This window comes from Canis lupus, chromosome 37, assembly GCF_003254725.2.
Source record: "Canis lupus dingo isolate Sandy chromosome 37, ASM325472v2, whole genome shotgun sequence".
In the NCBI taxonomy this organism is placed as follows: domain Eukaryota; kingdom Metazoa; phylum Chordata; class Mammalia; order Carnivora; family Canidae; genus Canis; species Canis lupus.
Genome location: NC_064279.1, coordinates 15,761,703 through 15,787,364, shown reverse-complemented (window position 1 = coordinate 15,787,364; position 25,662 = coordinate 15,761,703). Strand labels below are relative to the sequence as shown.

The window sequence follows — 25,662 nt, the reverse complement described above, 5'->3', positions numbered from 1 at the left end:
TGAGCTGAGATTTGCCCTGTATGCAACAGTGTGTCTATTCCAATTATTTATAGCCACCATCTGCAATCTTACCCACTGAAATAGAAATTCCAAGAGGACAGGGACCATGTCTATCTTATTCACCACTGTAACTCCAAAGCCTAGCAAAACATACCTCGCAGATTCTCAAAAAGGATTTTCAAATAAATAAATAAAATACTAAATAAATGAAGCCAGCAAGAGCCATAAAGAAAGATTATGTAACATCTTCTGAATGCTGCTACTTAATCGATAATACAAAATTAAAAGTGAACCTCATTCAAAAGCACGAGTAAATTTTTCAAAATATTTAGATGAGAAAAAAAGGCTCGAGGCCCCAGGGTAGTACCCTGACACTGGCCACAGATGCACAAGTGAGCATGGCCAAGATCAGCAGAACTTCTCAGCTGACCTACAGATGCACGAGCCACTGAAATTTAGAATGGTTTGGTGTGGCATTTTTATAGCAACAACTAACAGTATACTCTTTTAAAGTAAGAAAAATTAATTACCAGCAAAACACACATGAAAATGCAAACATGATTCATCTTTATTGAAATGGAAAGTATCTTTAAATTATTTGATTCCTCCTTAACTTCTGACAAACACTTCCCCTGTAGCCACGTTCTCGTAATTGGGGATGAGCAGACCTGGGTAGGATGCACTCAGAAAATAGACACCAGGGACACTAGCAGGCCCAGCACCACCGTGGCAGGTGTCACCTTGCCAGCACTGTCTGAATTCCAGTATTTCTCATATACATCATCCAGGACCGAGAGCACAGCCTCCATGGTCTCCTCGCAGGTGGCCTGAATCTGAGCTGCTGGCAAAATAAATCCATATGTACCATTGTCCCGGAGCTCAAATGTGTATGAGAAGGGGATCCCAATGTCCCGAGCCCAGTCTCTTGAAGACCCTGATGTGGCATCTACAAATGAAAACATGAAGGCAGAGGTAGAAGTTATATTGTGAAAAGACAGGTTTCTATGGCTATTTCTGGGAATAAAGGTTCAAGGCAGCAAATGAGTACATTTCTTCATATTAAAGATTCACCAAGAGCTGTCTTCACCCTCTCATTGATATGAAGCCCCCGTAGGGCAGGAATCCCATCTCGTTTAGCCTCTCTGTCTCCCCTTGCCCCCACCCCCACCCCCCAGAATACCTAGCTTTAGGCCTGGCACATAGCAGAGAGCTGCTTAAAGTTTGTCTTTGAATCAAAGACTAGACAACCTAGTCCTACAAGGCAAGTGAGCTGACATATAAAGGAACAGAAGCAAAATGAGCAACAGTACTAATATTATGCAAATATTATCCAGGTGGTCCTCAGGTGGGTAGAGGAGGTGGTGGCTGGGGATGAAGGAAAGTGGTGCAATGTCCTTTTAACTAAATTCTTTTCTGTGTTAGGTCCTTTCTCCAGGCCCTACCTGCTTTGCTTCCTCAGCCTGACAGGTCCTCTGAGAACTGAATCAACCGACCAAGGGTCACAGGAAAACATTCTTCCCGCTAACTCCTGTACCTTCTTACTTGCGAGCTCTTTTTAACTGAAGCCAGAGGGAGTTCTGGTCTGAGCCAGTGTATTCATTTTTTCTTTTAGCTCACACCTTATCCCTAGAGAGCATAATTCTGGATTTGCACAAACTCCCCTTTCTCCTTGGTCATTTTGATTTGCACAACTTCCTGTTGACCCCAGGAGCTCTTCCGCCCCTCTCCTGCCCACCCCACTCCCCAAAGTCCGCTGGCTTCTTTTGTGCCTTAGATACTATTGAAGAGGCAAAAAAAAAAGCGACTTACATAAAATATCTGCACTCGATCCAACTCTATAATTGGTTCCATGCTTTTTTTTCAATGCATTTGCTGCCTTCTGTCCAACTTGGATCTGTAGGTGGGAAATGCAGAGACAGATATCTGGTGTTAAAAATAAATCCAACAATCCAGAGGGTTGGGTATTTTGTCCAAATCCATCTCCAGAGTTCCAGACCATCTTTCTAACTTCCCATTGGACCTTTATACCCAGGTAGCCTTCTGATACTTCAGACTCAACACACTCGCACCCAATTTCATCATTCTCCCCCAAATAAAGCTATTCTAGTTTCCATATTTCTGACTTACCATGCTCCCCCAAATCCACATAAAACCCTGCAGTCACCTCTGACTCTCTTTCTTTAAAATGGTTACCAAGTTGCATTCCCAGCGCCATCACCCTATTACAGTCTCATTACCTCAAAAATGGACTATTGTCATCTCTAGTATGTTTCCCTTCCTCTCATCAGTCCTTATCCCAATTGATCTCCTCTGGATTCCAGGTAAACTTCTGTAGAGTAGAACTATGATCATGATCCTGCTGAAGAGCCTTATTCTTAATTGCCCACTGAATTAATCACAAGCTTCTCAGCTTCATTTTTGAGATCCTTTATGATGTGACCCTAACTCACCTTTCTAACACCATATTCTTTATATCCTACCCTAGATGATAGCCAAACTCAAGATTTCCTACTGTTCCCCAGACATGCCCATTTCCTCAGACTTTCTACCTTTTCTCTGGATATTCCCTCTACCTGGGCATGCCTTACCCCTTTTCTCTGCCTACTGAACTTCTACCCAACCTCAAAGGACTTTTTCAAATGTTGATCTTTCCTCAGCCTTTCCTCATTACACCAACTAAATCCTCTTTCTCCCCACTTTCCTCCCCATGGCCTTTTGTTCATACTCTTATAACTCCCTTCTTATTTTTCCTTATAGGTATTTGATATTTATGTCTCATAGGCTTACAGAATTTCAGAGATTGAAGCTACACCCTTCCCCATGTCTACCATCCGTCACCTGAGTACACTAGAAACTCTCAGAACTGGATGATTTCTATTGTCCCAGCCTTGCTCTCTGCAGACCCTTTCCTGAGATCAGAGCCACTGACACTGAGAGATCCAAGTGTATTGGCTGTGTTTATTAACTTTCTGATAAATTTCCTCATGTATCCTGTCAGTCTTCTCCAGGTATTCCCCACTCCAGACTCCCTAATACTTCCCCTTTGATTTTACACAAACATCACCAAAATCCCCTTGGCCACTCCCTGCCTGGACTGTGCTCCACCTTTGCTTTCTTTAACCCTTAAGGTAGCCCAACTGCTCTTGGGCTTACGGGTACATTGGCTCCCCTAACTTCTGACTAGTGATGAGTCTAACTTTAAACCTTATCTCTTCCTTCCTGGTCCTGCATTGTCCCACTGAATCCTAAGGTATGACAGAATGGTACTTGGGAAGAGTAGGGATAGGCATGCTGAAGTTTAAAAGGAGGAATAGAAAAAGGAGTAAGCGGTGGTAGGTCATGTACAGCAGCTGTGAGCAGCAACCTTAGGGCATTTGGGACTTTCTGCGTGTGGTGAAGATAAAACAAAAAAACATTGAAGTGAACACATTTTCAAGATTTTTGCTTCCTCTTTACTCATGACTGAGAATTCTGTCTTGGGCCATTCACCTTCTCTCTCTCTTCTTGAGTAAAAGATTCTAAGTCTGGTTTAGTTCCTGGACTCATGTTGTCCAGAATTGACATGATGGGTAGGAAGGGCTTAAGAAATGCATGAAATAAAGTTGGTTTGAATCATTAACACCGCAAAGAGGTATAGGAGCTATTTGTAGATAGAAGAGAAAATAATAAGAGCATCAGAAAGGGGATTTCTGGAGAGAGAAATCCTGCTAAAGAAATGAAAATGAAGGGTGAAGAGAAAGGATCAGAGTAGTTGCTATCTGTGAGTGAAATGAAGAGCATGAGGCGGGGAGGGGGAAAGAGTTGCTATGATTTACCAGCTACACTCCCTTTTGAAGTCTGCTAGAGACATGAATTGCTTTTAATTATTTTTAATTCCCATATGTTTCTGCATTTCTTTGAATGAAACTCCATGCTAAGTGGTCCATGTGGGACCTTAACTTTTATTTGGGTTATGTGGATCAGCTCCAGGCTATATGTTCTGTCCAAATGGCTCTTGCTTTTTTTTTTTTTTTTTTGTCTTCTGCAGTTCACCCCAGACAACAACTTCTTTCTTCGGATTTACTTATTTTATCCTATGTACTTCCTTTCCTTCAAATCCTGTGGGATGGGAAACAGTCTTCCTATTCCTAGTTTCCTCTTCTTTATTGACACAAGAAATACTGATTTTTTTTTCAATAATTCCATTAGCAATGACTATGGGGAGGTCAATAGGAGTAGGAAGTATAACGTTTATGAGAAGTATACAGTTGTGACCCTAGCTTATAGACTTGGTCCTTTCCAAGAAGGTGAAGTAAAATCCAGAGACTCTGACTTCTCTCCTTAGGGGTGGACCTCCTAATTATTCTTCCCTTTCCTTTTGACACTACAACACAAGGCCATAGAGTGCCAATTTCTCTGCTGCCCTTCTTCTCAGTCCAAAGGAGCTTTAGTCAAAATAATAAAAATCCCTTTGCGTAATACATAATTTACATTTCTAAAGACCTCAAGCCTCCTTAATAACTCCCAGAGAACTTCCTATAGGCATATGTTCACAGGGAGGCACACAAAAAGGTTGATGAAGGCCCTGGCATGTGTGTGGGAGGAAGGAGCTTGGGATGGGATCTAGAAGTTGATATGGGAAGAGTTCAAATGGAAAGAATGTTAGCACTTAAAACATTAGAATTTTTATAGCTATTCTAATTTCCAGAGCAATTTAGAACAGGGCTATATATAGCTATGTTTCCCCTACATAGTGATTGCCAAGTTGTCTATCATGCCGTATAATATTTATCGTAATTTCTACAAATTTTTGGTTTTGTAAATATATAGAGATTAATTACTAGTCTCTGGTAGTTGTAAATAGTACCAAAAATGGAGATCTCCTCCAATAGTTGGCTTGATTCTGTGCCTTTGTGCAGTCTATCAGAGCTTACTCTTAAGAACCTAAAACCACTGCTAGCTAGCTAGCTTCAATGAGGTTGACACAAGATGGCAAAATTTTCACACTGTCTTTTTATTGTCTTGGAGATGAATGTTTATGCTAATTCCTCAGCACCTGAGATTGGTAAGAGATACAGAATTGAAGCAACCTTTCTCAATTCAGTATGCCCATTTCTGCATATGGTATTAACAGGTTCTCAGTAATTCCCACCTTCAAGTTCCTTCCAGTCATGGCAATTTCAGTGCCACAGGTCTTTCCTGCCCTTTCACATCCTCTAGTCTGTGGCCAGAGGGCTCTAACCAGAGAACCAACAGCATAAGACCCTCTCACCTTTGAATACAAACTCTGCAAAATGGTCATATCTGTTTTCCTGAGCCAAGAAGAGAACAGAATTCTCTAAAAAATAAATAAATAAATAAATAAAAGGGAGGGTTACAGGCTGCCTTTTCAGCTGGCAGAAGGCCTGGCCCATTAAGGATCTATAATGGCCTATCTTTGATGGTTCATTTGTGTCTGTCACAGATCCCTTCAAGCAGAAAGTAGACATCTACACAAATACCACAAGAACTGGGAAATAAAATGGGTTCTGGGCTTCTCAGTTGAAATCTCTGTTTCTGCAGCTTCCTTTACTGAGGAAATGAAATTTCTAGAGCTCAAGAAAAGAAGGAAAGAGGACACATCTGGTCATCTAAGTTGATAGGAGCTCCTAGAAGTCGCAAGTCCTTTCTGAGCAGAGAGGCAGTATGAAGAGGCTGAATGAATGTAGCCTCTGGAGTCTGAAGACATGAGTTCTAACCCAGGCTCTACCAATCACTGTCTATTGCTAATTCAAGGTCTCAATTTCCACATTTCCAAAGTGAGGTTATTATATTGTCTTCAGGTCAGATGAGATAATGGTCCTAAAATCCCTTTGTAAATTGTAAAGTGTTAAGCAAATGTTAGTTATTGTCACATCTTACAAAATGATCACATAGTACAAATGTCCAAAAACACTGTGAGAAAGATATTGGGGTACTACTGGATATTCTTGACTGTTGGAGAAAAGGCTCCCTTCAGCAAAGACTGATAGTGGTTTTTCTTTTTATGCTCAGACATGTGTTCTCCAGGTCATGTTTCAGTGGGAGAAGGACAGGACACATAAGAGAACCAGTGGGTCCCCAGACCTCTGTTAGCTCAAGAGCAGATTGAGCTTAGCCTCCATCCAAGCCCCATGAGGAGCTTGTTTTAAAAAAATAGAAAATGGTGCAGTCACTATGGAAAACAGTATGATTTTTTCCTCAAAAAATTAAAAACAAAACTGTTGTATGATTCATCAATTCTACTTATGGTTATATACCCCCAAAATTGAAAGTGGCATCTCAAAGAGATTTGTATACCTATGTTCATAGAAGCATTATCTGCAGTAGCCCAAAGGTAGAGACAATTCAAATATGCACTGATGGATGATGGATATAGAAAATATGAGGGCAGCCCAGTGGTTCAGTGGTTTAGCGCCACCTTCGGCCCAGGGCCTGATCCTGGAGACCTAGACCTGGGATCGAGTCCCACGTCAGGCTCCCTGTGTGGAACCTGCTTCTCCCTCTGCCTGTGTCTCTGCCTCTCTCTCTCTCTCTCTCTCTCATGAATAAATAAATAAATAAAATCTTAAAAAAAAAGAAAATGTGATACATACACATGATGGAATATTATTAAGCCATAAAAAGGAAGGAGATTTTGACAGATGATACAACATGGATGAACCTTGAGGACATGTGCTAAGTGAAATAAGTCAATCACAAAAAGACAAATACTGTATGATTCCACTTGTATGAGGCATCTAGAGCAGTCAAACTCAGAAAATGAGAAGAGAATGGTGGCCTTCAGAAGCAACAGGGACCAGGAATTGTTTTAATGGCTATAGAGTGCCCACTGTGCAAGACAAAGGAGTTTTGGAGATTAGTGGCACAATGAGGTGAACATACTTAACACTAAAAATGGTGAGGATGGTAAATTTTAGGTCATGCAAATTTTACCGTAATTAAAAATGGGAAAAAATAATGTTTTAAAAAAGATAACGAATATTACAACAATCCTAAATTTACCCTCCCTTTGATTTGTGTCTGTGTCCTCAGCTGCACGAAAAGGCAGAGGCCAGGCCTTTGCAGCAACTGTGTCTGGCAAACACAGCTTCAGAGGACCCGGATGTAACAAAGCACACTTCCCCTGGCCGGGCTTGGACTCTGCTGGCACTTCCCCTTACACATATCCCTAAGCAAATACTAGAAGCAGAGCTTAGAAGAAAATAAAGCATTGTGTTTAGCAGAGAAGAGAGCAGATATTATTTAGCCATGTTATTTTAGATATGCCATATTCCACTAACAGCTGGCAAGTTCTTTAAAGCACGGTTCAAAAGCTATAATTGCTGAACGGAGCTTCAAGAGAATTTACAGAAATGAAAGCACATTCCTGCAGATTATTAACATAATCGTCTCATTTATATTATAGACGAATACCTAAGATGTCTCCCAACTTGACACTTTACGAAACAGGTAGTTAATTAATGTAGGTAAAGCAGCATTTAACCTGAAGCCTCCCCAGCAGGCGTCTGGCAAGGTGTAAGAAGCAGAAGAAAGAAAATAAGGAAGAGCAGAGAGAACAAAAGCAGGGCTGGAGCCAAAATCTTGAAAATGGAAACCAGGGAAAGGAAAGCAAGAGTCCCACGGAAGTTTTTGTAAAAGCTCTGGTGCTATGGTCTTACCAGTTCCTCGTGGTTACTGGACTTATTTTTCGTGTAGCCATAAGGCGTGAGGATGAGCTGCCCGTAGGAGTGCATGGTCAGGAAGCACACGATGCTCTCCTTCTTGCTCTCCACAAAGCTGGAAACGGCTTTAGTCTCTGGTTCTGACACTGGTCCTGAGCCACAGAATGTTATATCCTGGCAGTTTTTCGATGCGCCAATACCTGGGATATCCAGAAAACCACGAAGAAGCCAACGTGATACCAGTTTAGAACAGATGGAGGACGAGGAGTCCCCCCCCCTGCTCAGGGCAATCTGTGGGTGGCATCGAGGCTTGCCCTGGCTTATCCAAGTTCCTTCTGGTTACATTAAGGAATGAGGACAGTCATTCAGGGAGGAACTCAGAAAGGCAGGAGGACTGACATTCAGATTTAGAAACCAACTCCCCGCTTCCATGGCCCACAAAGAGGATGCAAAATGAAATGGCATTTTCAGTAATCTTTCATGGAAACCTGCAGCTGGGCCCTGAAGCAGATGTTTGGGAACCACTTGTCTGGTTCCTAGGACAGGCTCTGACATAGCCTTATTGGCCTAAGCCTGTCTGTCTGTCTGGCTGTCTCAATGTCTTTTGTCTCATTAGAGCTATTTTGCAAGGACACAGTGATCTGTTCTCCTCAGTGATGATGATAAGGACCAGCAGCCGAGCACCTTGTACAAGCAGGGCACTGCCGTTAGCCCCTCCTACCTGACAACTCATCAAATCCCCACAGGGGCCTACTGATTGGATGGTATGACCACGGACCACATTTTAAATAAGAGAAAACTAAAGCAGAAAGATGAAGACCACACAGCTGCCAAGACTGAATGTTAACCCTTACCATCTGGTTTTTAACCAGATTGCTCTTTAACCATTTCCCCCTCCTTATTTGCTTCTGATTCACTGGGCATGTTGAGATTCAGAAACATGAACATGCCTTAAGGAGAAGGAAATGTTTGCTTTATTTACTTCTGCTTCCCTGCTATAAAAATAATCTGTGAGGATAATTCTCTTATTTTTCTTTTCTTCATGGAAATTTATATATTTACAAATAAAGTGATAGCTTTCAAACATTTTCACTTTGAGCTAGGTCTTCTTTGCCCATGTGTAGTCAATCCCACTTGACAAGGGTCCTGCACTTGAGTGTTGCTGGTTCTTACTGCATAGGTAATGTCCTCCCTTAGAGTGAAAACACTGGTCCAGAAGTCCAGAGAGCTGTGCAAAATTAGATATTTATTTTTGAAAGTTATATCTCCAGTAATTCACCTCTGTCTTAGCTTCTCTTCTCCATTTTTTGCTCATCAAGTCACCAACTAAACATGTACTTACTACACCAGGAAACGTTGAAATTTCGATTGAGATCTGTCCCAAAACATGTGCCGTTATTATGGGATGAACGAGATTTCCTCCAAAGCCTATCCTGTAACAGAGGAACATAGAAATGCTTCTGTCCTAGGATCTCATAAATCACAGTGTTGGTGATGAGTGGGTGGGCCTGGAACATAAAAAATAGTCCCTACGATTGTCTGGAAAAACTTGCCTTTAACATAATGAAGCTTGTGCATATAATTTTTAGTCTCACAGATGGGCCAGCAACACCCAATAACAGGAACATCTGTCCAACCCAAGCACACCTACATGTAAACCATCAGCTTGGAGGGAGTATGGCCTTTTCCTCATGAGCAGATTAGCAGTGCCTGGTGGACGTGATCTGCTTAATCAGGGAAAGCTTCAGAGAGTCATTTTTTATGTCCGAGTGATACAAGATGAAAGGTAAATAGTCTGGCAGATGGAAAAAGGCTGTTCCAGGTGTATCAGTGATGGTCTCTGCACATTTCTGGAAGCAGAAGACTGATGAGTGGAGATGAGCTTAAAGACAAGTTTCTCCAGACAAGCTTGGAGGGAAGAATTTAACTAATACCCAGGCTGAAAAGCTGCTGCAGAAAAAGGGGTCCCAGGAACCACTTTGTGGGAGCAAAGGGAAAAAGGAAGAAATGAATTCTCTCTAGAAACAGGGATTCTTGTTTGTGGAGTGATCTTCTTTTTGAGACATTTTAAAGAGTTTTCTTTTAACTAAAAACTTTATGAGACATTTGACCCCTGTGTGAATGATCACAGTGGAAAATGAAAGTTGGGTTAGAATTTATACATCATTTGTACCTGTCATGCTTCAAAACTGGGTGGTTACATGGTAGTATATGAATTTTATACCAATCTGACAGGAAGTCCACCAACTGGAAGGAGGTGGACTTGGAGAAAAGTTAAGTCTGGCTGCAAAACTGGGAAGATGTCAAAAACAAACAGACATAAAAACACGTGCTGGATTTCAATTCTAACAAGACCTCCACTTTCTCCATCCTAAATTTGATGTAGATTGGTGGCTTAACAATATTGAGTTGATTTTTTTTATCCCAAATGGGGTTTCTTTCTTTACCTGGCCACAAAACATTCCCGTCGCTACAATGACTAAGGTCAGTAAAATGAACCTGAGTCAAGATCTAGTTCATGGACTCATCCCGGAACCATGCTCAATGTACTCACAGTTGTCCAAGTATAGATATAACCATCTATATTAAGAACTGGAAGCACGTAGAAGTCCAGGTTTCTAAGGAATCTTCCTATCCTTGGGTTGTCTTTATAGTTTTGTAGAATCTGGAAATTTAAGAAACATTTGAAATGCTCGGGGGAAGAGGTCTTTTTTCAATTTCCTAACAATTTCAACTTAATTATAAGAGGTGATTGCATGAGGAACCTCTACCCTCCTGTTCCCTAACCCTGCCTCAGTTTTCCTATTTGTTGTGGTAGTGGTTCTCAAGCTTTATTTTGCATCAGAATCACCTGGAGAGCTTGTTAACGTAGAGAGTGCCTGGGTCTCCTCCCCACCTCCATCCCCTTCCCCTAATCCACTCTATAGAAGTTGGTGAGGTGAAGTCCCAGAATTTGCATTTCTAACAAGTTCTCCGTTATGTTAATATTAGTGGTTTAGAAACCACACTTTGAGAACTACTCTTTATGGGTTTCTTTCTGTTGTGGCTTCTGTAAAGACTGACACAAAAAATAATTTGTAGGGTGGAGCAAAAATGTAACAATTCACTGAGTAGGTATTTTCCACACCGTAAATCTCTTCATCTGCGCTTGCAGACTCCTTGGAAAGGCCGTTCCAAGCTCCTCCTGCAGGCAAAAAACTAGGAGTCCTGGTGTTAGAAAATTTGACCAAGACTATCTGAAAAAGGCAGCACCAGGCTTTACTCATCTCTGACTTCCATGATGTATATTGTCTTCTACATTTAGATACATTTGCCTTCCAGTACAAAGTATTTTGGATCCACTAAAAAGAGATCATAATACCTAACTCAGTTTTCAGTGAAGCTACTTATAAATTCCATTTCCCTTGGGGTGAAGGAGTAACTCGGTAGAGAGCTGCATTGCCTACCTGTGAGCAAAGTGTGCTTTCTACATAGTTGAGATGTGACAGGCATTTTGTTAGGCGGTTAACCATTACAAGAAAGCTAAAGACACTTACTTCTTTCACAAACCATTGGCAAAAAGCTGGGGCAATCCATTCCCTGGCATGAATTCCACAGTCCATCCAAATGATCTTCTTGGGGTTATCGGATGGCTGGCTGATCTGAAGGGGACATTCGTGCTCTGTTACCAAACAATTGCTATAATCATAAGCTGCTGTGCAAGTTATTTGGTTTTTTATTGCCCTACAGGTCCCTTTCTTCCTCCACTCTGTGATCTCAAGCATGAGGCAGGGGTGATGGCAGAGACACCCACCACTATGACCCTTTCCATGGCTGCTTTTGCTCCCCTGCCAGGTACCTTGGGTGACTATTCTTAGGCCCATGTGCTGACTCTCGATATCCCCGACCCAAAGCCTAGGCTTCCCTACCCTAAACTAGTCTCTATTTATGGATAAAGGCAGAAATGGCCAAGCCACAAACCAGGAGGCTAAATCTCAATATATCTTATAAAACCTTACCACATAGGGTTCACTTACAGTGGTAAAGTATACCAGAAGTAAGGTTCACGGTGTTAAAAATGAATCTTGGTCTTCATTTAAACTTCCTGAAACTGCGAATGCATCCAAATGCATAATTTCCTGCAATACTTACTGAATTCATTAAATCCCTCTCTTCCTTAGAGACTCCACCATTCCCAGTCAACCCAGTCTTCTTTTCTTTCTCCCTGTGCCATTCTTATACATCAGTTCAGCCTCACTCCAGCAAAAAGATCTCTTCCTCTTTCAGAGGGGTGGGCTGGATAACTTGGCAAGTGTGGATTCTCATTGGTGGAGAAGAGGTAGTGAACACTCCCAAGTTTGTCAAAGTCACATTTGTTTTGAATGTAAATGACCTAGACTCCAGCCATTCACTGAAAGCCACTGGGAGGTGGGCTGATGAGGAGTCTTCCTCTTCATCAGTGAGAAACTTACAAATTGAGATAAAGACCAGACTGGATCCATCATATTCAAGGAACTTTTTCCCTAGAGCTTCACCCATTTTCCAAACTGCCAGCATATTTCCTAATCTAACTTTTATCTTTATTCCCTCTTAAAATTACCCCTTTTATGAGTACCTGTGTTTGATTATATATTTATCTCTATTGCTTCCTAATTATACACCAGTTCTACTCTTTAAAATATGCCCCAGACAGGGAATATTTAGATATCTTTTTTGGCTGACTCAGCTCAGAATTTGATGGCCCATTGAAAATCAAGTAGGTAGGTGCCCCATGCTTACCATATCAACCATTCACTCAATTTCTGGGTAAATTCAATTTCAGAACCAATAGATTTTTTTTTGTAGTTCTAGATAACTTTCAAATTTGGGGATATGCTTTGTAAATTAACATGTCTACAGAAAGTGGTAAACGGGCAGTGAACTAAGTAAGTAAGGCAATTCCCAGCCCTCTCACTCACCTTCAAATAATACATGGGCCGGGTCTCATAGGTCATGCCTAGGAAATGCTGTGTCGCCACTCCTGCGTACTTCTCACTTATCTGGATCATCCACTGATAGATCTGAAACAGCCAGGGAGGACTGTGGATATCAATAAGAAAATCGTTTGCTTGCCTCTAATTAAGATAACTGCTTCTCTCATTAAGATACTGAACTCTGGACTATTTGCTCTACATTACGACTCTGTGCTAAACAAACTACGAGACTAAACCACTGAATTATTGCTGATCCCCTCCCATTTTCCGTAAGGATCTACTCTGCCATTCGATCTTAGAACATCCTATTGAACTTCACAAATAAGTTATTGAGAATTAATAGTTTCAATAATCCACTGATAACACTTCAGAAACATCATCCAATAACACATCCTTCAAATGGCCACACACCTCTAGATTTCCATGTGGCAGCCAATCATGCCAGCAGTTTCAGGTCAGGCTGATTTGGGTGGATCCTTTTGGGCCCCAACAATATCCTTTGCTAATGCCCACGGAGCCAAGATTAGAGAAGAACTGGAAATGCCCTTCACAGAACATGCCAATAGAAGTTTCTAAATCAATTCCAAATTAATAATTTTTGATCCATTTGAGGAGATCTGAATGGATGTTGATTTAATTACAAGTCTTATGCCATGCTTGGAAAGGAAGGGTCTGATGCCTTCATCCATAAGTAAATAATGTGGGATTCTGTAGTGGTGAGTGGACTGAGAGAATTCATAAACATAAGATATATTATGATAGTCATCAGCATGTGACAGGATAGTCCTACAACTCAGTTTCTGTAGAGTAGAAATACCTTTACAATAAGAGTTATGGTAAATAACCATAATTAATTTGGGATAATACATATTCTATTTGAAAATCTTAGTGTTTTGATTGACATTCATCTTAGCATGGAATATCTGTAAGATAAAATGCACTATTGTAACAGTAATAATATGTCAGTGGAGTATTTTCAATTCAGTTCTGTCAACAGAAGAGAATGACAACTTCTCACAGGGGTATTGTGCATGCTTCTTGATGCATTGAGCTAGATGAAGGTGCCATAAGCCCTGGGAGGGCTACAAACAGCAGTGTAACAGCAGCAATTATTTACCTATTGTTTAGTCAGAAGTACTCTAGGGTATTTCATTTACTTTCACAGAAAAGCTACAAGATCAGTACTGATTTCCTGTTCCACAGGTGAGGAAACCAAGGATCATAGAGGTTAAGTGCCTTGGTCAAGGTCATAGAGCAAGTAGCCAAGCCAGGTGTGACCTATCTCTGATATTAGAGCATTAGCTTTCCATAGGCCTTCCTGGACCTTGTTCAAATTTTTAGAATCTCCAGTACTTGGGGGTGGGGGGAGGTTAATGTTTCAGAAGAATGTGTAAATTCATTCTTGCATTCTTTGAAAAAATTCTGGAAAATATTAATATACTCCCAAATGTTGAGGGAATAAATGGTAAAGCCTATTTGGAAGGCAACTTGTGCATTTATATAAAAATGTAGATGTGCTTATCCTTTAACCCAAAAATTCTATGTTTAGAAATTTACACTTCAAAAAAAGCTTTGCATAAAATCACACACACACCCCCCACAAATATGCATATATAGTAGCTAATTTTTTTTCTACTGTATCCAGTTTCAAAAACAACCAAACTCATTTTAGTAGCAATATGAGTATTTCTTTAAAAGAAATCTTCCCCTCTTAAGAATTACTGCCTGCATCCTTTGCATCCTACAAGAAATGCCACATTTTCAGCTAAATGTGATTAAATCACGAGACCTCTCCACTCCATGTCCCACACCCACATGTGTTACATTGGCCTTGCCTGCTGAAACCGGCTAAGTACTTGACAAACAAGAGTAAGGTTTAATTTTAGTCCACGTTCACATGAGCAAAACTGGCTAGAGGATTCTTTACCTCCTTTTCCTTGTGGTTTGCCTTTTTATTTCATATGACAGGATTTATAGCTTCGATGGTGGGGATCAAAAGATGATTTTCTGCCATCCCTTGAACTCAATGCACAGGCGAATCTCAACCTCACATTTTGAAACTCTCTAGCCTAATGGATATTAACCGGTGAATCATCCCTCGCCCCTCCTACAGTAGACTGTGGCCACCACCAAACTCCATGTGTCCTCCCTTACCTCCTCCATAGGGTGATATCTGGTATAGGAATAGGTGTCCAGGCTCTGCCACGGGCTCCCTGTCTCTTCCACAACCTCACGTCTGGGTTGTGCTAGGGATCTGCCAAAGAAAGTCAGACTCAAAGGAGTGAAGAAACTAGAATACCACGAGGAGTGGAAAGCTGATGAAAAAGGTGGTAGAAAGCACTGTGAACAGGATTTGGAGGAGAAAAGTCACTGTTAGAGTCTTCTTGCTGTGACTTACTGACTGTGAGGCGTGGGCCAACCATTGAGTCTCCCCCCAAAGTATAGTTTCTTCATCTGTAGAGTGAGGCAAGGACAGCCATTCCAATCTTGCAGGGAAGCTGGGATAATTCAGTAAGATGTTGTAGATAAACATGTTTTTAAATGTGTAAAAGAAATAATAGCTAAGATTTACTGAACCGAAATGTATTACAAGACACTCAAGCAATTTAAATATCATTTACTTCTCTTGAAAACACAGATAGGTATTCTCATTACCCCCATTTCAGAGATGAAGAAATCGAGTCACAGGGAAAGCGTTATTGGGACTGACAATAACTGACAATAATGGACAGCCTGATTGAAGAGCCTACAATATTTTTTAAATTATTTTTTTAAATGTTACTAAAGTATGATTAGCATACAGTGTTATTGATCAGTTCTGGGTGTACATTATAGTAATTCAACAATGTTATTCATCTCTCAGTGCTCATGCTAAGTGTGCTCTTAATCCCCTTTATCTATTTCACCCATCCCCCCACCTCCTGTCTAGCAGCCATCAGCTTGTTCTTTGTATTTGAGTCTGTTTTTGTGTTTGTTTCTTTTTTTTTCTTTGTTCATTTGGTTTCTTAAATTCTACATGAGTGAAATCACATGGTATTTGTCTTTTTCTGTCTGACTTACTTAACATTGTACCCTCTGGGTCTACCCATATGCAAATGGCAAGATATAATTACTTTTATTAAACATATTATGTATAATATATATGATATAAATATACAAACACAAATTTTGTATATATATAAAATATATTTTGTATGTAAATATATTTTATATATATATAAAATGTCCCACTCCACATACAACCTCTCCCACAACCAATATCCTACACCATAGTGGAACATTTGTTGGATTCAATGAACCTACATTGGCAGACATATCTTTATTTACCGAAGTCCATAGTTTACATAGTTTACGTATTTACAAAGTCCACTGTTGGACTAGTCCTTCTATGAGTTCAAACAAATATATAATGACATGCATCCACCATTGTAGTATCACAGAGCACAGTCACACTGTCCTAAAAATCCTCTGTGCTCTGTCTGTCCATTCCCACCCACCACCCACCCGCCACTGGCAACCACTGATATTTTTACCGTTCCCATTGTTTTGTCTTTTCCAGAATGTCATGTAGCTGGAATCATACAGTGAGTAGCCTTTCAGATTGGCTTCTTTCCTTGGTAACATGCATTTAGCATCTCTCCATGTCTTTTCATGGCTTACTAGCTCATTTCTTCTTAGAGTTGCACAATATTTCATTGTGTGGAAGTACCACAGTTTATTTATCCATTCACCCACTAAAGGGCATCTTAATTGCTTAAGTGGCAATTATAAATAAAGATACTATAAACATCTGTGTGCAGGGCTTTGTGTGGGCATAAGCTACCAGTTCATTTGGGTAAATACCAAGAAACATGATTACTGGGTCACGTGGTAAGAGGGTGTTTAGTTTTCTAAGAAACCACCGTCCAAGAAACTGTCTTCCAAAGTGCCTGTACTATTCCGTATTCCCACCAGCAACACATGAGGATGCCTGTTGCTCCACTTCCTTATCAGCATTGGCGTTGTCCCTGTTCTGGATTTTGGCCGTTCTAATAGGTGTGTAGTGGTATAGCACTGTTTTTCACTTGCAGTTCCCTAATAACATATGATGTTGAACATCATCTTGTAGGTTTACTTGCCATGGGTATATCTTCTTTGGTAAGGTGTATGTCCTGGCGTTTTGCCCATTTTTGATTCAGGTTATTCATTTTCTTATTACTGAATTTTAAGGGTTCTTTGCTTATTTTAAACAACAGTCCTGGGGATCCCTGGGTGGCTCAGCAGTTTAGTGCCTGCCTTTGGCCCAGGGTGATCCTGGAGACTCGTGATCGAGTCCCACATCAGACTCGATGTGGGTGCCTGCTTCTCCCTCTGCCTGTGTCTCTGCCTCTCTCTCTCTCTCTCTCTCTCTCTCTCTGTCTCTCATGAATAAATAAATAAAAAATCTTAAAAAAAAACACAACAGTCCTGTATCAGATGTGTCTTTTGCAAATATTTTCTCCCAGTTTTTGGCTTGTCTTGTCTTCTCGTTCTCTTGACATAGTCTTTTGCAGAGCAGAAGTTTTTAACTTTAATGAAATCCAAGCTATCAATTATCTTTCATGGATTGTGTTTTTAGTGTTGTATTAAGAAAGTCATTGCTATATCCAAGGTCATCTAGGTTTTCTCCTATATTAACCTCTAGGGGTTTTGAGTTTTGAGTTTTATATTTAGGTCTATAGTCTAATTTGAGTTAATTTTTATGAAGAGTGTAAGGTCTGTGTCTAGATTTTTTTTTTTTGCATGTGGATGTCCAGTTGTTCCAGTACCATTTGTTGTAAAGAGTATTTTGCTTTATTGTGTTATTTTTGTTCTTTTGTCAAAAATCAATTAATTATATTCATGGAGGTCTATTTCTCGACTTTCTATTCTGTTCCATTAATCTATTTGTCTTTTCTTTCATCAATACCACAGTGTCTTGATTACTGTAGCTTTCCTATCTATTAATATGAAACAGTTCTCCGTTTATTTAGTTCTCCTTTGATATCTTTCATTAGAGTTTTATAGTTTTCTCAAATAGAGCTTGTACATATTTTGTTAGATTTACACACAAGTATTTATTTTGGGGGGTGATAATATAAATAATAATATGTTTTTAATTTAAAACTTCCCTTGCTCATTGCTAGTATATAGAAAAGCAATTGAATTTTGTAGTGTCTTATAGCCTTACTATAATTACTTATTAATTTAAGTTTTTTGTCAATTATTTCATATTTTCTACATAGATGGTCATGTCATCTGTGAACATAGACAGTTTTATTTCTTCCTTCCCAATCTGTGTACCTTCTATCTCCATTATTCATCTAAATACTTCCAGTGTGATGTTCAAAAGCAGTTGTGAGAGTGGACATCCTTGCCTTATTTCTGATCTTAGCAGGAATGTTTCTAGTTTTTCACCATTAAGTGTGAAGTTAACTGTAGATTTTTTTGTATCTGCTCCTTTCGATATTGAGGAAGTTCCCCTCTATTCCTAATTCACTGTTTTTATCATGAATGGGTGTTAGTGTTTGTCAAATGCTTTTGCTGTATCTATTGATTCTGTATCATGTGACTTCTTATTTTTTGCCTATTGATGTGATGGAGTATATTAGTTGATTATCAACTGTGAAACCAGCTTTGCATACCTAGGATAAATTTCAGTTGGTGGTTGTGGTGTATAATTATTTTTATGTATTGTTGATTCAGTTTGCTAATTTTTCTTAAAGACTTTATTTATTTATTTATTTATTTATTTATTTATTTATTTATTTATTTACAGAGAGAAAGAGAGGCAGAGGGAGAAACAGGCTCCATACATACACAGGCCAGATGTGGGACTTGATCCCAGGACTTCAGGATCATGCCCTGGGTGGAAGGCAGGTGCTAAACTGCTGAGCTACCCAGGCATCCCCAGTTTGCTAATATTTTGTTGTGGGTTTTTATGTCTGTGTTCATGTAAGATATTGATCTGTAGTTTTGTTTTGTGTTTTTCATACATTTTATTTTTTCTGATTCTCGTATTAGGATAATGCTGACTTCATAGACATCAGGAAGTATTCCCTCTGTTTCTATCTTCTGATAGAGATTGTAGAGAATTAGTATAATTTCTTCTTTAAATGTTTGGTAGAATTCATCAAAGACCCCACCTAGGCTTGATGCTTTCTTTTTTGGAAGGTTATTAATTATTAAGAATTATATAAAGAGGGATCCCTGGGTGGCTCAGCGGTTTGGCACCTGCCTTCCACCCAGGGCATGATCCTGGAGTCCCAGGATCAAATCCCACATCAGGCTCCCTGCATGGAGCCTGCTTCTCTCTCTGCCTGTGTCTCTGCCTTCCTCTCTCTCATGAATTAAATAAATAAAATCTTTTTTTTAAAAAAGAATTATATAAAGAAATTTATCTCTTTAATAGATATAGGCCTATTCAGATTGTCTACTTATTGTTTATCTTTTGATAGTTTAATAAAACTATTCCATTCCTCTTGTCTATTATCTTTTGACAGTTTATTTTATTTATTAATTTAATTAATTAATTAAATTTATTTAGAGAGGGAGACAGAGAGTGGAGGCGAGGCGCAGAGGGAGAGGGAGAAAGAAACCCAAGCAGAGTCTGCACTGAACGTGGAGCCCCATAGTGGGCTCGATCCCATGACCTTGAGATCAGACCTGAGCTCAAACCAAGAGACAGATATCCAACTGACTATGTCACCCAGGCATCCCAGCAAATAGTTAACTAAAACTATTCAACTCCTCTCCTCTACGCCAGATATTGTGTCAGCACTTAAGATAACATATTAATGCGCCTTATATAATTCATTCTCATTACAACCTTGTGAAGCATCATCATCCATGTTTTATAAATTAGGAAACTGAGGCCAAGAGCAATTAAGTAACTTGCAAACAGTCACAGAGCCAGTAAGTCATACAGTTAGTACCTTCTCTCTATGCTACACAAATGTTTGATGAATGTTTTAGCTCCCTAGCTAAAAGGCTTTATTTAGTCAAGAACTAGGATTATAGTTTCATTATTAGCACATACTAGCTGATAATTCATTTACCCAAGAAATATGTATGGAGTGATTACTATGTTAATAGCAGCAGGATGTGAGCCTTTGGAGAAGCTGTGGCGTGAACATTTGGATAGTGACCTTGCATTGCAAGGATATGTGTCAGAGATTGAATTAATGTTTCAATGACTTTTATCTATTTTCTCATTTTTCCTCCCTGAACATTTGTGATATTATATCTTCTCTTTCCTTAAACCTTCATTTCCTATCTGTAAAATGGGAATAACCATACCTTTCCAAAAGATTCATACAAAGATTAAATAAATTAATCCATGTTACAGTGTTAGCACAATTCTGACACCTAGTTAATACTTAATAAGTGTTAAGACACACCAGGAGTTCAAAACAAAGCAAAGCAAAACACTATTCAGTTACAATAGTTTAAAATAAATTGTATGGAGAATAATTTAGTCACCTAAGTGGAATTGTCTTCAAACAATACCAAACCACAAAATATTTTGATAGAATTAATTAAAACTCAAGTTCCATTTATAGCTACATAACTCCAGTAAATGTATTGACTAGATTTTAGTTTTTTAATTTGGTTCATTTAGCACCATGTACCACTATAATAGAAATCAATTTCCCTACACAATTCCATGACTTTAAACTTGGAACTACATTTATTATTTTTAATTGCTGCTAATATTTATAAAAATTACTAATATTAATAAGAAATGTTATTCTTGATTTAATAAGTTCTTTACCCTCAAAATTGTAAATGTTTTTATTACATCGTTGAATGAATTTTACCTTATGTACCTTGTTCGAATGAAAATCTCATGAGAAAAGATTGTTTAAATAATCAGTTAAAATAATGAAATTGAATTTTAGAAGGAGATTAAAAGAAGCAAATGTTATTTAAAATATAATAGTTGAGTAACAATATGTTTCTCCATGTTATTCAGGGATTTATTTCTAATAATTATCATTCATTTAATTTTTTTGTAAATAAGCAAGAGTGCTTCATTCAGAGAGAGCAATTCTAGTATAAAATACACATACTGGTGGAAGCAGTATGTTGAGGCTGATTGACAAAACATCTAATCATTTAAAAAGAAAATATGTACAACCGTTGGTGTCTTTAATAAAAATTTAATCTACATATAAATTTTCAGGAGCATAGTTCATGTCTTTATCAAATAATCAGAAAATATATATTTTTTATGATACCAGTTAACCTTTATTGAGTGCTATATGCTAGGAACTGATAAAAGCATTTATAGTTTCATCTTATTTAATCCATTCAGTAACCCAAGGGGTTGGTACTCTTGGTACTATAGGCAAAATTAGTAATAGATAATAGTAGTGGAAAAGTAGATTTCTTTCTTACAGAATTTAAAATCTACTTAAGGGAATAGATATAAATAAATACATGAAAAACAAAATAACTCAGCCATTAAATAATAAGGCATAAAGTGCGATATGAAAATTGCCTGATTGACTACCAATTAAATGGTACACTAAGTGTTCTGAAGATAGGGATGGAGAATTCCTAGCTCAAGTGCAGTCAGTAATAGCAACCAACATTGTCCTAGTAATTATGCGTGCCAGCACTGTTCAAAAAACTTGATATATACACTTATTTAATCCTGACAAAAACCCTTAAGATAAATTTTATTATCTCGGGTTGTTGTTTTGTTCTGAAGATTTTGTTATATAGGCTAAATTATGCTTTAATTATACCTTAGAGAATCAGCATAAAATATTAGCCCATTTAAAAAATTGTCCAGCTATGATTTGGACTAAAAGAAAGCAAAATAAGTATCAGCATTATAAAGTCACACAATAAAGAAAACAATTCCAATGCTTCTTTCAGAAAGGAGAGAGGAGAAGAAATGAAGCAACTGAGAAGGACATCTTTTCAGCCATTCCTTCATCCTTCCCCACATTGGCTGTCCTGCCTGTCCTGTCCTGCCCAGAAATGCGATTATCAGAGAGGCTTTTTACAACACTTTTGAGACAGAGATGGTGGCTATTCAGAGCGACTCTGTTCCATCCTTCATATAGTTCAGCAAATGTTTGCATCTTTATTTATCATAGTTACCTACTCAGTGGAGTAAGAAAGTGAATTACACAAAAAGCAGGGCTGGTCCCTGTGAATTCCTGTTTCAGTTGGGTTGGTATTCTCTGGCAATTCCACAATATAGAATGGAAGAAACTAACGGTAACTGGATACCCTCAAGAACCAATACTTGGTTTTCCCCCTGCTAATATCTGCCAAATGTGTGAGCATTGGATGACGAGGTCCATATAACATGCCCAGTATTGGATGACGAGGTCCATGTAACATGCAAAAAAAGAGAACTGTATGGGATCTGAGTGAAAATCTCTGCTATTAAGAATGCTTATCATTTTTACATGAGATTAAAGACAATACTTAAATCTCAGAAACCCAAATACTTAGTTCAAGCAATGTTTAAACCATATACTTAGAAAAGGCAATTCCTTGTTTCTAGGCAATGTCTTGGGTAATGCATAATGCATGCAGAGGTAGGAAAAGCTAGCTAATCCCCCAAATTATCACCAGTCTCATCTCACCAATCAAATGAAAAGATTATTGTACTTTGTGTATTCTTTTTGAATAGGAATTCGTAAAATGTTTAACAGAGAAAATTATCCTTGGGTACATTATTAATAAACACTGTAGATCTAAGATAGTCTAGTGGAATTTTGATTGGAATGTATAAAGAGGCAAAAATCTAATGAACACTGAGGCAAATTTTGTATTTTCAATACGTAGGAAGGATACAGTTATATGAATATTTCATGATAGTAATGTATTTTCAAACTTTTTTCCTTCTTCTAAAATTAACATACACTTATCATGGAAAATTTAGAAGGTATGGAGGGGAAAAAATAGAAAAGAGAAGGAAGGAATAATCTTCAATAATCCCACCTCCCTGAGTCATTATTGATATTTTGGCATATTTCACATCAGCCTTTTATCTGTGCATACTTTTTCTTAAACATAGTGCAGATTATGTCTACATATAATTTTGTATTCACTTCCTTGTATTGCATATTATACCAGAAACATTCCCTCAAATCAATGAAAAGGTTTTATAAACATTAATTTTAATGACTGCATAATATTTGACAGTAGGTATATATTACATAGCATCATTTATTAAACATTGTCATCTATGCTGGATATTAAATCTATTTCCTCTTTTGGTTTTTTGCTATTGTAAATAATTCTGGAGTTAATGACTTTTTGCATAAATCTTTGTGCTCATGTCTATTTCCTTGAGTTACATTCCAAGAAGGAGAATTAGTGGGCCAAAGATAATGAGTATTTTCAAGGCATTTGGTTCATATTGCTAAATCCCAGCTCATTCTACAGATTTACACTTTCATTGGAAGTGTGCAATATATATGAGTCCACCTCCCTAAATGCTGAAAAGAAAGATTACAAAACTCATAATCTTTGTTAATCATAGGTTTTCTAGACTATTATTATGTCATATGTAATGGATAGAGTATCAAAAATGACAAGTAACCTATGTTTTGCATTGGTCAGAGCCATTTAAAAATGGACATATTTTCTATTAGTAAATAATAATGAAGATGCAAACAACCACTAAGGACCAAGACTAGCAGATTTTAAATGTTTTCCCCAAGTGCAGTCAGAAGCTGCACTTTCGTTATCCAATGGAAGCCATCCTGTCTGAGTTCCACTGCCTGAGCCACATCACTTCCATAAGCTAACCTGGGTTTGAAAAACATTTTTTAAAAATCTTCATTAAAGAATATTCACAAAATGAAAAATAGTTGAAGAAAAAGGGGGGAAATCACTACCAATTATAACAATGACCATTTTGGTACATATTTTTCCTTTTATTTTTCTAAGTATCTTATTACATTTTCTATTCTGCATTGTTTTTAGCATAAAACATGCCTTTTCTCATGCTATCAACATTTTTTCATAATCATTATTCTAATAAATAATATTCCATTGTCATATATCACATGTAAACATTTACATAACCTAGTGTGGGACATTAAAGTCATTTCCAAACATTATAATATTTTACATAATATTTATGTTACAAATAAAACTACATCTCAGCACATAAAACTCTTTCCATATTTAGTTTATTTTCTCAAAATAAGTTTCCAGAGACAGGGATACTTACTACTTCAAACAAATGTGTAAGTTTTAAGGCTCTTGATAACTTCAAAGCAGGGTGATTCTTTTTCCCAATCAAAGCCCTGCAATATATATGTAAGTCTTTGTCTCTAGTTTGTAAATAATCTCGGAAAGATAAATGCAGTATCTATATGAAACCAAGCAAACTGATGAAAAACATTAGATGGCAATGTCCAACCAGATTTTAGTGCCATGGAGATCGTGGGCTCTCTTTCTATATTTGAAATCAGACTATCAAGCTAAAAGATAAGCTGGGGTTGCACCATTCATCCGGGGCAACAATCAGAGTAAATTTCCCTAGTGTACGAAAGTTTGTTGCAAGATTCTTTTAACTATAAAGCAAAAGAACCACGCATGTTTGGTGATATATATCAAATGAACAGGATGAACCATGTGTGAACAAAGGAAAATATACATTTTATATGAAAACTATACCATACACACACACAGAATTCAATATATATTATATATTTAGAGAAGTTCTGCATCATGAATAGGAAAGAACACAAACATAAGCAAATAATAAAAGCAGACATTTTATAAACTAATACAATGAGTAATAATCAAGACAAAACATTTAACTTTATTAGAAATCAACAAAATGCAAAGTAAATCAACTGAGTATTTTCACATGTAAACTGATGCAACTTTTTTAGGGGGCAATTTAGCCATGCATAGCAAGATTCTCACATTTTTCTCAGCTTCTGACCCAGGGATTCCTCTTCTAAATTATATTAGGGAAATAAAGATTTGCAAAAAACTTTCATGTGGTTGGATGCTAACTATGGCATTATTTGTAAAAATGGCAAAGTAGAAATCAACCATATGCCCCACAGGGTAGCAATGATGGAATATTATTCGTGGTTGCAATATGTTTTAAATGTATTATGAATGTCATAGGAAAATTCCTACAATATAATTTAACTCAAAAATTCTGGCAGTAGTACTGAATACATAATTATCTATCTATCCAAAAATATTAGCAGTAACTAGATCTTGGTGAAATTTTAAACGCTTTAAACGTTTTTTTTCAAAAATTAGAATAATCTGATTTACCAATTGTGAAACTGTAAATGAAGGATATAGAATTTTCATTATCATTTCCTTTTTTCAATCATAAAATATGACATATCTACTGGTATTTATCATATTTTGTGCTGGAAAATGTTTATTAGATATTTATTCATTTATTCAAAGATTATTAGAGTAGTGTTGAATAATAAAACTTCCACAGACTTTATTATTCTCATCTCATGGCAGTGTGTATGAGTAGGCAGTGTGTATGATCTTGAAAAAAGCTTTCTATTTAGACCATCTAAGTCAAGAGAGTCAGTCCCTCTTCCCATTTCACACTCACCCATCATATCCCAGCCCCTCAGGAATCAGGATCCCCAAAAGACAAAGGGTCCCAAGCAGAGGCTTCATCTTCTGCAGAGAGAACTAGAAAATCCTAGGCTTTCTCCTGTAGGTCAATGGATCAAGCATCTCTGAGAACGCATAAAGGCAGAGGCTCACACAATCAAGATAAGGTAAGTCAGTTAATGGATGTCTCAGCAGAATTCTATGTGAGCAGTTGTTTATTAACTCTATCATGTCCTCAAATAGCTTTTTTCTTATATAGCAGTAAACACTACCATTGGGTTTTTCCTTTATCCTTGAAAACCAAATTTATACAAGCTCTTGGTTCCACAGATCCAGAAAGAAGTTTCTTCCCAATGTGAAGTCCTCATTGAGGAATCCCCGTCACCTGTACTTAGGAGATCATTATTCCTGCTGTTCACCCTCCCTCCCTATGGGGTCTCTGGGCATAGAGGATTTTATGTCTTCTGCCC

At 38.0% G+C, this 25,662-nt stretch overlaps 1 protein-coding gene across 2 annotated transcripts; it reads right to left on the bottom strand.

Annotated features, from left to right (window-relative positions):
• Window positions 1-544: 544 nt before the first annotated feature.
• CPO (carboxypeptidase O) lies at window positions 545-25,374 on the bottom strand. Of its 2 annotated transcripts, none has more exons than XM_025442035.3 (9): window positions 25,188-25,374; window positions 14,768-14,867; window positions 12,599-12,700; window positions 11,198-11,302; window positions 10,216-10,326; window positions 9,004-9,094; window positions 7,659-7,861; window positions 1,810-1,894; window positions 545-946 (listed from the first exon to the last, which is right to left on the bottom strand). In XM_025442035.3, the coding sequence occupies exons 1-9, from the start codon at window positions 25,253-25,255 to the stop codon at window positions 684-686; spliced, it is 1,128 nt and encodes a 375-aa protein (XP_025297820.1). In that variant the 5' UTR covers window positions 25,256-25,374; the 3' UTR covers window positions 545-683. The 2 variants fall into 2 exon arrangements, with proteins under 2 accessions (XP_025297820.1, XP_025297823.1); XM_025442038.3 differs by having other exon boundaries at window positions 12,599-12,719; window positions 25,188-25,207.
• Window positions 25,375-25,662: the final 288 nt, after the last annotated feature.

What these genes read in the sequence shown, in the direction of transcription:
- CPO (XM_025442035.3), bottom strand. Translation starts at nt 25,255, where the DNA reads ATGAAGCCTCTGCTTGGGACCCTTTGTCTTTTGGGGATCCTGATTCCT. An exon ending in ATATCTATACTTGGACAACT is followed by an intron (nt 9,095 to 10,215) that starts GTGAGTACATTG and finishes CCTCTGTTACAG; the next exon opens with GATAGGCTTTGGAGGAAATC. An exon ending in CCAGTAACCACGAGGAACTG is followed by an intron (nt 1,895 to 7,658) that starts GTAAGACCATAG and finishes TCCCACCTACAG; the next exon opens with ATCCAAGTTGGACAGAAGGC.